This window comes from Toxotes jaculatrix, chromosome 24 (genome assembly GCF_017976425.1).
Source record: "Toxotes jaculatrix isolate fToxJac2 chromosome 24, fToxJac2.pri, whole genome shotgun sequence".
In the NCBI taxonomy this organism is placed as follows: Eukaryota; Metazoa; Chordata; class Actinopteri; family Toxotidae; genus Toxotes; species Toxotes jaculatrix.
Genome location: NC_054417.1, coordinates 2,784,019 through 2,796,852, shown reverse-complemented (window position 1 = coordinate 2,796,852; position 12,834 = coordinate 2,784,019). Strand labels below are relative to the sequence as shown.

The following is a 12,834-nucleotide window of genomic DNA, read 5'->3' as shown; positions in this document are numbered from 1 at the left end:
GGCATGAGACCAGAATCACTGGTGGAGTCCCTGATCAGCATGTGGTGGTTTGTGAGCCCTGATTTAGATTTATTAGTTGTAACAAACTGAACTTGTGTCTGACTATAGAGCCGTCAGCTCTTCTTGCTTCCTCTACATTCTCATACACTAATTTTTCACATTATATAAACATTTCTTGGAGCCTCTCCGCCACCTCCGCCCAGCTTTGACTTTCAGCACCCCCTTAGTTCAGACTCTTGCTTGGAGGAGTCCTCCCTTTAGTCTTTGTGGTTATCTCACCCCCCGCCTCATCCCCATAGTTCCACCCTCTCTTCTCCTCTCCCCCTCCTCTCTTCCTCCTCTGACTTTTTGGGGAAAGATCTGGAGCACTTATGTAACTGCTCTGACGCAGAAGTCTCCCATTTTCAGCTGTTATCATTTTGTGTGGAAAATTGTCACTGATTACTTGAGCCTCCAACTGTACCTGCTTTAGCAGCCGCAATGTGACCTCTGACCTCTCTGGGAGAATCCAAAAACATAGGGAAATGCTCCAAAACAACACCCTATCACTATATACTGTTTTTAAAATAACTGTAAGGTCGCTTCAAACAGTAGAAGTACAGTAGAACTATAGTTTTGTACTTTCCCAGTGCAAGTGAACACAGTGTTTGCATGTCTTTTCCCATTAGCAGTTAGTGTTAGCATTCTCTGCTAATGAACTGGCAGCCATAATGAATGACATTACGTTAGAGCTGATTTCAGACTGTCAGTGTTCACTGTTTCTCTCTCTCTCTCTTTTTTTTTTAACAGTAGTTAACTCTGGGGGAAGAAAGGCATGACTAACAGGAATTGACTTCCACTGTTATTACTTCACACTTCAAAGTACCAACAACACCAGAAATATTAGCGCAGCCCTGCCTGGGAATATCCCTTCGAAATTTCCCTGAAGCTAAAAACAGGGAGCTTTTAAAAGAAAGATCAATAGTAATATGTGAGGTGTTTAGAGGACCACGGTCCATGAAGCTCTGTTACTGACATCCATCCAAGTACGAGTCAGGAGTACTTAACCTTGAGTGGGCTTGATACACAGACCGGTCTCAGGAGATTCCCACTGTCCTCCTGCAGTTTCACAACTATGCTTTTTGACTTTGATTGTCCCACATGAGACAGCAGACACAGCACTGGTCTCCTGGGCTAATTTACAAAAACTGAGCAGTTTGATTTTTAGCTCAAACATCACAGAACATTTCTAACAACCTGAATAAATACTGTAGTGTGTCAGAAGGACTACACTTTGTCAACATCCAGCTGGAGCGGAGATTACACTGAGCTTATGGGGAAGTGTTTCAGTGAGTAAAACGATACGGCACCTTCCTTACTTCCAGCCTCACTTGCTTTGATATAACCAGCGTAACTTATGGTGACGAATGTTAGCAAACTTTGGACAGACATTTATGACTCTGAAAGTCACATAGTCTCACTTTAAACTGCACCTCAAACATATCTACAACTTCTGACTACAGTAGGCAGTAAAGACGACTCTCAGCATCTGTAATGATGCACATAACTTTATCTGTGGTTGCTAGGCTACAAGGGCTGGCTCAATCTCGCTGTCAACTTAACCTGGTTTTCCCGTATCATAAAGTTATATTTGATAACTAGTGTGACAGGAACAAAAGCACTATAAATGCCACTGTGTGTTTTCCTGTGATACACTTATCTCTGTGAGTTTTCTGACATCCAGCAGACATAAAGTTTTTCACCGGTCTTTGTGCCGAGAACACGAGAGGCGTCGAAAGACATTTGGGATGAGAGAGGGATAGGTATAACAGAGAGGAAGAGGAGAAAGAGGGGAGGGGGATTCAAGACACTAGAGACAGCAGACAGAGGTGGAAGGAAAGGGGGGGTATGAATGAATAATTTAGTCCCTCCGTTCCCTCCCTCCTCCTCCCTGCTGAGCCAGGGATGTTACAAAGATAGACGAGAGGAGAGGAAATAAGAAGAGGAGACAAGGAGAGGAGAGGAGAGGCATCATGTTCTCAGTTCAGTCCATCCTCCTGAACACAACATCTCAGAAAAACTGAGGAAATTTCTTCAGATTTGGCACAGACTGATTTGATTTTGTTGCTCTGAGGTCACAGGTCAAAGTCACCCTAACCTCACAAAGCAGCTTTCTGGCCATGACAAAACATCCAAAAGGTCAAAGGTCAGCTTCACTGTGAAATGATAATGTTCTGCAGAAATACTTTTCGGGCCACAGTTCAACGCTGTAACTCAGGAACAGAAGGAGACTGAGCACTGAACTGATCACACTAATCTTGGGTCTCCACCTTAAAAAGGTGGAGACTGTACAGCTCTTCTGTGCTGCCGGTTTGAACATGTGTGTGAAGCATCTACGTTTTTAGAGCTTGAAGCTTCTTTGCAGCAACATCCACATTCAAAGCATCGTCTACTGTCACGGCTACAACTTTGTGTTCTATCAGAATGAAGGAGGCAAACAACCACAAGGCGGTAATTCTGGTTAATAGTGGGTTTTCTTCTTCGAGTTTTATAGCTTGATTACACAGTGTGTGTGTGTGTGTGTGTGTGTTTGTATGAATGTGTTGTAAGCTTTTCTGCAACAGGGTATAAATGTGTGTTTGTGTGAGAAAGATGAAACCCACAGACGGAGCAGAGAGATAAAGTCGCAGTATGATTGAATGTAATTGATCCCAGGTGTGTGTGTGTGTGTTATCCTCTCTGCATTCAGCAGGTGTTCTCTCCCTCCTTTTGGAGACCCACCTGCGTCACTAATCACTCGTTACCTAGGTAACAGTGGACTTCCCCGTGTCTGTGCTTCTGTGTGTGTGTGTGTGTGCGTGTGGGCGGGTGTCTGAGTGTGAATTATGACTCATCCTGCTCAGTTCAGAGTGGCTATCCTCACACTCCTGTCTGGGGAACACCCACCCACATCTGTTACCTCCCCGTCTGTCTGTCTCTCCCCTCCCAATCGCTCCGTTTGTCCTCTCCCTCCGTCAGGCCCGTCTGTCCCAGCTCTCCTACTCCGACATCCAGTTCACAGAAACACATAAATGCAGTGTTTACCTGTTGCTTTGTTGTTTGTTCAAAGCAGGAATGGAACAGATTAAGTGCCACAGTCACCATGACAGGCCACGCAGATGAGAGCGCCACCTACAGAGACGCTGCTTGATTCATAAATGATCCATGGGAAGTGCTTATGAGCACCAAAACAACAATCAGCATTCAGTCTGATAAAGTTACAAAACCGATCAAGTCATTATTCACTACATGGCCAAAAGTATGAGGACAACTAAAAATTACACGCACAGGTCAGAGCTGAACATGTCATTCCAAAGCCATGGGCCTGATCACAGCAACAGTCAACAATAATAAGAGTAAATGTTAAAACAGCTCCTCTATTGTACGGTACATCTATGAGCTTCTTAGTAAACGCACAGAAAACAAAGATCAGAACCACTCATCTTCATCCTCCCACAGCCAACATGTTCAGTACTTCTCTAAAGGTGGTTGAGCAGTTTTGGTGGTTTGGTGCCAGCACTGTACAATAACTCCCTTTGTCTTGTTAGCGTAGGCAGCTCTTCTCTCTCGGTGTCTGAGAACAAAAGCACTGAAATGTCAAAGACTTTTTTTGGGCTGGTTCATTGAGTTTATTCACATAAATCTGCTTCTTAACATAATGTATTGTATTAAAGAGCAGCTATAAGACTACAGACACTAATAACACATGAAATACTCAGTGACCACCTCTGCCCTTTCTGCTGGACTCTCACTCTGCACATGAACAAGGTACTTTTTTCAATTTAGCAAAAAAAAGATTAACAATAGAATAAATCTGCTCAGCAATTTATGAAAATATAATAATAAAGAAGTAAGGTACTGAGGAGAGAGAGAGCGAGTGTGAGTGGAGACTGCTGTTCTCTTTTATCGCCTGTAGAGAGCGCCGCTGCCTCTGCACAGACCTTGAAGCAAATTGTGTACACACACACAGACACGCAGAAAAAAGTGTGTATCTGTGTGTGTTCTCTCAGGAGGGAGCTGGATGTTTAATGAGAGTGTTTCCTTTTTTTTTCATTCATGCACAGAATTGCATATTTGTGCTTACTTGCATGATTTGTGTGTGTGTGCTCTCGTGCTCGTCTGTGTGTGTGTGTGTTCTTTTGCAAACCGTGGACCATGAAGAAGAGAGATTTGGGATGGGCATAGTTTTTTTTTCTTTCTTTTCTTTTTTTGAGGGGATGGATGGTGGAATAAGTGGATAGACGAAGGATGGGGTGCAAAGAATTTTCCTTTTGAAGTTGAAGAGCTGTGTCCCGCCTTCCTGGGATGTTATAAAAAGCAGCCGAAGAAATGAATTTTAATGTAAATGTAGCTTTGATTTATTCATAACTCCTTCACTCGGACTGACCTGGATAAAGCAGCGTACACACACCCTCCTCACACACACATGTACACACCAGCACACTTTTATTTTTATTCTCTTTTTCTTGCTGTCTGGGAGAGAGAGAGATATTTAAATAGTTGTGTGTCAGCACAACATCAAGGACAGAAGAAGGAAAGCCAGGGAAGCTTCTGGCTGAGAGGGAACAAAACATGGAGATCCAGGATGAAAACGTGCTGCTGCTCTGTGTGAATGTTTGAATTGGAGGTATAGGAGGTATAGTCAGAGCAAGCAAAGGAAGATGTACCAGTCTGAAAAGTATAAAAACACAACAGCACTGACATGTTGTCAGTTCTTAAAGACAAAAATCTAATAAGCTTGAATCTGCATTCAGAACTCCAGACTTCAGGGACCCACTCTGCTGCTGATCATTACATGCCACACACACACACACACACACACACACACACACACACACACACACACACACACACACACACACACACACACACACACACACACACACAACACACACAAACAATTGCCAGTGTGTCACTGATGCACCAGCACTAATAATAATGTTACCAGTGAAGTCTATTGTTTGACACGCTCTGGTGCCACCTAGTGGGCACAAGGAGAGACACACATTAAACTTCTGTGATACCTTGGAGAAAACTTCTGTGTGTGTGTGTGTGTGTGCGTGTGTGTGTGTGTGTATGTGTGTGTGTGTGTATGTGTGTGTGTGTGTGTGTGTGTTTGTGGCAGACACACACACACACACACAAAGAGGGGCAGAGCCAGACAGAGGCTGTTCTCTGTCCATGGTCCTGAAATATTTCGGTTTAAGTGTTCTGACCTGCTTCTGACGCCGTGAAGCCTCAAAGCGACATCCGATTATTTTTTAATGGCAAAAGCTCCACCCGCTGCCCTCAGGTCTTTTTGGATCCACACGACATTGACCAAAATACTTTAGAGTGAAAAGCACTTTCATTTATCTTTTAGTTGTTAAAAGTTTTTACATAAAAATAACACCAATAAAATAAAATAAATACTGTCTACAAATGCATGAGAACTAAAAACATATTTATTTAACATTTAATTTTCTAGTGATATAATTATTTTTATTATAAGCCTATTTTAATGGAGCCATACGTATGAATAAAGCAAAAATCAAAAGGAAAAAAAGGGAATGAAAAGGTTTCATCCCTTTAGGGGCATAAATGTGATGAGTAAAAAGGAAATGTCAAGGTGTCGCCAGAGAAACTGAATCCCTGCAAGAACTATGAACATCCAAACAGAATAATGGCCGGACATATTTCACTGCACACCAGTGAGTGCTGCAGCCCACACTGTCCCTGTGACTTATCACTAACACTGCAGTCAAAACACCTGCCCTCAAAAATCCACACGTCCAAACCCTCCTGTCTGTCATTCATAACAAGGACAGGCGCAGACTGGAAAAGGTTCTGGGATTTTCTTTGATATCGGAAAGGAAACTTTTCATTTCAGTGTTCTTTTGTGTCCAGCTGGTTCCCGGCCCAGCGCTTTTACTCTGGAAAGATGGCTGACCTACATGCTGCACTGGAAAGACAGATTCATGCTGGCCTGTGAAATTTAGGCAAAACTTAAACTAGAACATAACTTTTCAAAAATACTCATCTTTTTTTTCTTTGTCTGATTATACATGGATTTAAAGTATGATACAGTTTTAATAAGTGTAACCTCAACATTTAAAACTGGTTATTAAACAGACAAACTCAGTGCAGTGCTACACCTGATACTGATACTGAGTGTACTGTATTCAGTCCTGTAATATAAGCTTACAGCGGGAAACCTGCTTCAGAGGTATAAGCACGCGTACAGTAGACAGCCAGACATGTGAGGCGGGCAGCCCTCCAGGTTATCAGCCTGTCAATCTAACTCACCTCTTGCATTTTTAAAACCATTCCTGCAGACAGCTTATCATGAGCTGAATACAGACAGCATCAGTGAGCGGGGCAAGTTTCATCGTCTGCATTAAATTCCTGAACAGACTCTGTGAGTTTCATTGCTCTTAAATAAAATTACTACGACAGGGATGAAAAGTGTTTCACAGTTTTGTCATATTCCACAGTTAAGTTGCTCTGTTCATACAAAAGACAACGTAATCATGTAGAAGGCACAAAATAAAGTCAGTTGAAAGCTTTAAAATTTAAAATTTCACATATTTTGCATATTTTTGCAGTTAGATTGTTGCCTGTTTATTTCCCAGCATGAAGATATAAAGCGTTTCATGCCTTCAGGCACTGAGAATGAACGTTTTTTTTTTTTTTTTTGGAATTAAAATATTTGCATATTTATAGATTATGGGGGAAAACAAGTAGATGTAACTGATTTTTGTTTTATTATCATCATTATTATGGATTATGTAAATATATAAATAGAAAAGTCTACATTATTCCCACCGGGCACCTGTTACCGGTTCCATCCGACCACCGGCCGGTGACGCCCATCCCACACACACACACACACACACACACACACACACACACACACACACACACACACACACACACATCACCGGTCCGTTATGAGGATGACAAGTTGTTTTTGGGAGCGCGTGTGTGACTGCTCGCTCGGCGCGTGGCTCCAGCAACGGTGTGGCTCCAGAGAGCGCTCGCGCTTTCGAACGTCAAGTCACCCAGAGCCACAACCAAAGGGACATCCGGTCATTACTTTCAAAATAATAATGACATGTCAGTAACACTGTCTCCAGAATACATAGGCTATTCTAAGTCAAAAAGGTTCCACTTATGTAATGTAATAATCCTTGTATGACTTATTCGGCCCAAAATGTCATTTTAGGTTTTATAGAGTGTGAAAAGAAAAAAAAAATTGAAACAGTTGAAAAAGTTCGGTCTGGTCTACAGCCTGTGACAAGCAGCTAAAGGTCAGTGTTGAATAAGAGCAGGTACATCATAAAAGAGGACTAAAATAACACACTCAAAGGTCGTTAAGTAACAAAAAAAAAAAATATATGCAATATGAAAAAACCTATTCGTACAGCAGTTATTTTTGATAAATTGCAAATATAAACCTTTATGGATGAAACAGGTCATATAAATGAAAAAGAGATAGTCTTTAACAAGCGTGTATAATATGTCCTATTAGCTGCATTTTCACTAAAATCTTTTTTTCTAAAATGATTAAAATTGGCCCCTTGATGGCAGCAACAAGTAGCAAAATAACAGAGGAATAAAAATGAATAGTAGGCTATGGCAAAAAATATATATAATATAGTATATATAATAATATTATTAATAACCTAACCCAGATCTTTATTAATATGTCGAAAGGTTGTTTTTTTTTCGTAAACAGACTCGTTAATGTCTGTAATCCGTTTGAAAAACAGACAAACCCCATTAGGCTTTCACTTTGAAAGACAAACCGCCTCTTTCCGGTGAGGCTCGAGGTGACTCTCGCTGGTTTCACGCAGCTGGAGCGGCTCGCGGCGGCACGCGCGCCTCGCACCTCTGTCAGCGGAATACAAACGGAGATTTTCCGAGGAGCGGGAGGAACTGCTTTCTGAGGCATCAGTCTCCTCTTCAGAGGTTTCCGTTTGTTTCGCCTGACGATCATGGGATCACACACTGATAAACCAGGTCCGGTAAATTCGGTTGGAGGAGCCGTTCAGTGACAGCTGCTGTGAGGCTCCCTGACTGACAGACAGCCCGGTGAAACGTGACGGACAGGTAAACCGCTGCACGTCTCAGATCAATGGCCTGGGGAATAACGATAACAGAAAATATGCAGTAACGTGAAGTGGCGTGTTTATTTTGGACTTTATCGCTTTCTGGCTGAAGTATGGGGCTGTTGTAGCCGGTAAAGCGGAGACTGGAGGTTTGCGTCTGGTTTTGTCTGCGCTCCGTCCCCTCCGGTGGACACAACTGAAGAGACTGGAGACACGGACGGAGACGGGGCTGTTTTTGTGTCGGCTGTTTCGGCGGAGACATGGCAGCGGCCATTGCCAGCGGTTTGATCCGGCAGAAGCGACAGGCGAGAGAGCAACACGCCCACCGACCGACTGCTCACCGGCGGCGGAAGAGCCCCGGTAAGAAGCAGGGGCTGTGCAACGGGAACCTGGTCGACATCTTCTCCAAAGTCCGGATATTTGGCTTGAAGAAGAGGAGGCTACGGAGACAAGGTGTGGGGGGAAATCGGGGGGCGAACAAACGCGCACATGCATGCGCACACACATTCACACGGACGCATAATATATATATTTATATATATCTTGATATGCATGTGCGCGCTCACTTCCACACACACACACACACACACACACACACACTGAGAAAACGCACGCATGCACGCATGCATACACTTTTACGCGCGGCCACATTCTGTGCTCCACAACCACCTTCACACGTGCACGCCCTGGCTGGTGCACGCATGTACACTCGCGCGCGCTCATACACTTGCACACACCCCAATCATGCATAAACACAGACTGACAGACTCTGTCCCTCTGTCTCCCCCCCCCTCTCTGTGGTCACACACACACACACACACACACACACACACACACACACTGTCATGTCTTGTAGTGCCCTATGGTTCAGTAGTTTCCAGGTACATCCATTATTGAAGCCACAGATTAGTCTGTCTAGTCTCTCTCTCACTGTGTCTGTGTCTCTGTGCGTCTCTACCTCGCTCTCTCATTTTCAGCTCATAATTCAAAGAGCCCGATCACCAGGATCAGACTTTGCCTGAACCACCAGAAACATGTCAGACCAAAACACAGCCACGGCAGCCAAACTGACACCTCTCTCTTATTTTGAAATTGCACTTTCATGTAATTCAGATTTTTCTCTTGCAGAAAACAGAAACAATTTTTTTTTTAAATTTCATGTGGAGGTCAAAAAAAGTCTGAGTCAAAAATGTCAGATTTCAGATCTCAGTGAAAACCATGGTAACGTCAGTGTTAAATCAGGAGCTGGGTCCTTCTGTCAGCAGTGATCAGACATGGAAGTGAATGCAAATGAATGAGAATGTTGTGATTGTGTGCCGTGGTTAGCGTTCAATAGCAGAGGCGATAAGTGCTGTTGTAATCAATTGATTGTGTGAGAAACCAGCAGGTGAGTGTGTGTGTGTGCGGAGGGAGGAGAGAGGGAGGCAGGAAATGAGGAAATGAGAGGAGGGGAGGAGGGACAGAGAGGACGAGATAGAGGGGAGGCGAACGTGAGGGCTGTTGATGGGAATTGGTTTTCACCAGTTTGGTCTGGTGAGTGAACTGGTGAGATCCGAGAGCAGGGATTGATGATGATGATCTCCTCCTCTTCTTCTTCCTTTCTTTCCTTCCTACCTCCTTTCTACATTTTACTTATCCTTCAAAAACAACCCCCTCCCCTCTCCATTTCTCCTCCCTTCTCACCCCTTTTTCTCACCTATCTCTCGTTCCTTGTTTCTCCTCCTTGTCCTCCACCTCCTGTTGGCCCCTTCATCCCACCACCCTTCTTAAATCATCCAATCCAGTTTTCCCCCGTTGTCTTTCTCCTCATCTTTCTTCATTTTCTCTTTCTTTTTTGACTCCACTTCTCACGTTTCACCTTCATTTTTTCATCCATTTTCCCGTCCTGTTCTCCTCCTCACCTCTTTATTCGAAGGCCCTTCCTCCTCTCACCCTAATCTTCCCTCCCTATCTTAGATCTTTTCATCCCCTCTGCTCCTCTCTCCTCCTTCTTGTCGTCCTCTTGCTGCCTTTCTGCCTTCCTTATCTCCTTTCTCCCCTTCCTCCTCATTTCCTCATTGCACCACCTTTCCTGTTCTCCATCCTAATCCTGCTCTCCGACCTTAGATCTTTTCATCTTCCCATCCCTCCTTCTTCTCCCTTTTCGGAAAGAACAGACGGCAGCAGCCTCCTCTCCTCCATTTTTTCTCCTCCTCACATCTTAGCTTCAGTTTCTCTTAATTTTTTTTGGTTCCTCTTTTCTCTTCTTTTATTGTCACCTCTCTCCTTTCTTCTCCTGATCCTCGGCTCATCACCCTCCTCCTCTCCACCCAGTTCTGCCCACACACCTTAGATCTTTTCATCCCTCCTTCAGGCTTCATTTTACTTTTCCTCTCTCTTTTCTCTCCTACCACCTCCTTTCCCTCCCTCCGTCTTTCCCTCCTTTGTGTTCCCAGCTGTGAGAGCTGCTGGTGAAAGCTTGGCAACGTCCACAATCTCTGTGCTGAGTGTGTGTGTGTGTGTCTGTGTGTGTTTGTGTGAGCGAGAGAGATTTGCCAACATCCCCTACTGTCTTCCAGAGGTTTTGTGAAGGAGAGACAGGCAGACCCAACTCAAACTGATCTGCAGCCTCAGTCAAAGATGCGGTTCAATACAGCTTAAATATGCATACGTTTATCAGCTGGAGAGACATGGAGCCACAGCTGACCTTTCATTAAAAATGAGACATCCGTCCACTTCTGATGTGATGGACGCTGCGTCTTGTCCACAGTCTGGCCTCAGTATTTTGTTATTATTGGTAATTAGACGTCTGAGCGGAGAATTCGTGGCACTAATGTGGGAGGATTTTACTGAACAGTGTTTAAATCCTGCAGTGAAATCCGCCTCACTAAATATCTTTTAAGCCAAAAACCAAAAACTGCTTCAGTCCGACTCTGAGCAGAGGATTTGAATGTGACATGATGGATGGCACTTCCCCGCCAAATTAAAAGATAATCACTGCCATAAACTATTGGTATTTGGTACCTTTAATCAGAAAATTTAAAAAAATAAATCCTGTGGCCTTAAAAAAAAATCCCATCAGCTGAGTCACACCACCATCCAGGAGCTGTTCATATATTACATGCTGCCACTGAAATGCACCTGCTGTAATACATCCATATCAAACAGGGTTTTACGCCAACAGAAAGACAGATGTATAAATGCAAAGCGAGGCTGTGAGGTACAATCTCTGCTCTGCCTCCACATCTAATTCAGTAACATTTAATTAATTCAGCTGCTACTCGTCCTAGCTTCAAGAACAAGTTTTTTTTTTAAATTTCCAAAACCCTAAATCACAACTAGTGTATGTGTGAGCTGCAGGAAGGTGGTGGGGAGAGTTCAGAGACTGTGGATGTGCCAGAAATGAGGAGACGAGGAGTCCAGTGATGCAGGAGGACCACTAGAAAGTCAAGTCGCTGCTCTTTCATATTGATAGAAGGATAGAATTGATAGAACTATTTGACCCAGCTGGCCTCTGATGTTCAGCATGAACCTGACTCAGACACACAGCTAGAAAACAGACATGAAGAATCACCGCTTGTAAAATGGGTTTCCCCCCCAATTCAGAAAACAAATGCCGACATTTGAAACATTAAAACTACTGACAGTGATTCATGTTATTCACCGTGGGACAGATCAGTTACCTCTGTTTGTCCATATGTTAGAACAGGCGATCTGTACAGGTACAGGCTGTTCTCATGCCTTTTCAATCAGTGCATAATAACAAGCAGGTTTGGAAAAGCGACAGATCAGTGCATGAAGCCAAAGGCGCAGACTTGTTTAAATTTGAATGTAATGTCTCATTAGGACAAATTCAGGTTAAGGACTTTCATTATTAATTAGTGTAGAATAACAAACTGCATCACTGCTGCTTTATTCCAGATGAAGGACATTCAGTGCAGCTGAAGCAGACCTGAACGGTCTGACAGTATCTGTGTTTTAACAAGAAATCTGCCCTTTTCAGCAGCGTAAGTGTTCCTCTAATCAGTAATCACTCTGATGTAAATGAGGGGGAAATGGGTGCATTTAGTTTCTGCTTGTGAAGCCTTCGCTGTTTGGTGAGATGGTGTGTGTGAGCACAAAAGAGGGGAAGGTCTCCGATGCATCGCGCGTACGAGACGCCGGTGATGATATTTTATACCGTGTTAAGCGCTGTATTTAGACTCAGACTGGGGCGAATTAACAGACAATATGACATGTCACATCAGTGCGGCCGCCTGACAGGCTGACTGATTGAATCAGATCATATTATGGTGAAAATATAGCTGTGTGTGTGTGTGTGTAGGTGTGTGTGTGTGTTGAATGGGGGAATACCCTTCCACTGGAACAGTCTGGAATCACGAGACTGTTGCCATGGCAACGCGAGAATGGGAATTTCCCTAGTAACAGACAGACGGGATCTGGGGGATACTGGGAAGAGTGGGAATATCACCTTGGCGACTGTGGGAATGTCGCTGTGGCAACGGTCGGCCGCGCCAGGTCGGCCTCTGAGTGACTGGATAAATGGATGTTAGATGGGTGGATAGACACATAAATAGAAGATGAGTTGATGCAGCAGGACGATCCCCCGTGGAGAGGTATTGATTTTTCATCCATTACAGCAGGGAGTTATGCAAACACCACCAATAACAGCATTTGAGACTGTAGTGATGCTCATAACAAGGCTGCACGACGTGTTTAAAGATCCATATCATGACAAATGATTTCA

At 43.7% G+C, this 12,834-nt stretch overlaps 1 protein-coding gene across 3 annotated transcripts in view; it reads left to right on the top strand.

Moving 5' to 3' along the window:
- The window catches only part of LOC121177931 (fibroblast growth factor 14-like), a 46,133-nt gene that overhangs the window by 14,259 nt on the left and 19,040 nt on the right, over positions 1 to 12,834 (top strand). Inside the window, exon 1 of one of the 3 annotated variants that reach the window (XM_041032372.1) lies at positions 8,369 to 8,561. The exons of the other annotated variants lie outside the window; for them this stretch is intronic. Coding sequence (XP_040888306.1) covers positions 8,369 to 8,561 — 193 coding nt within the window. Of the gene's footprint in view, positions 1 to 8,368; positions 8,562 to 12,834 lie in introns of those variants that run through there. 3 annotated transcript variants of the gene reach the window in all.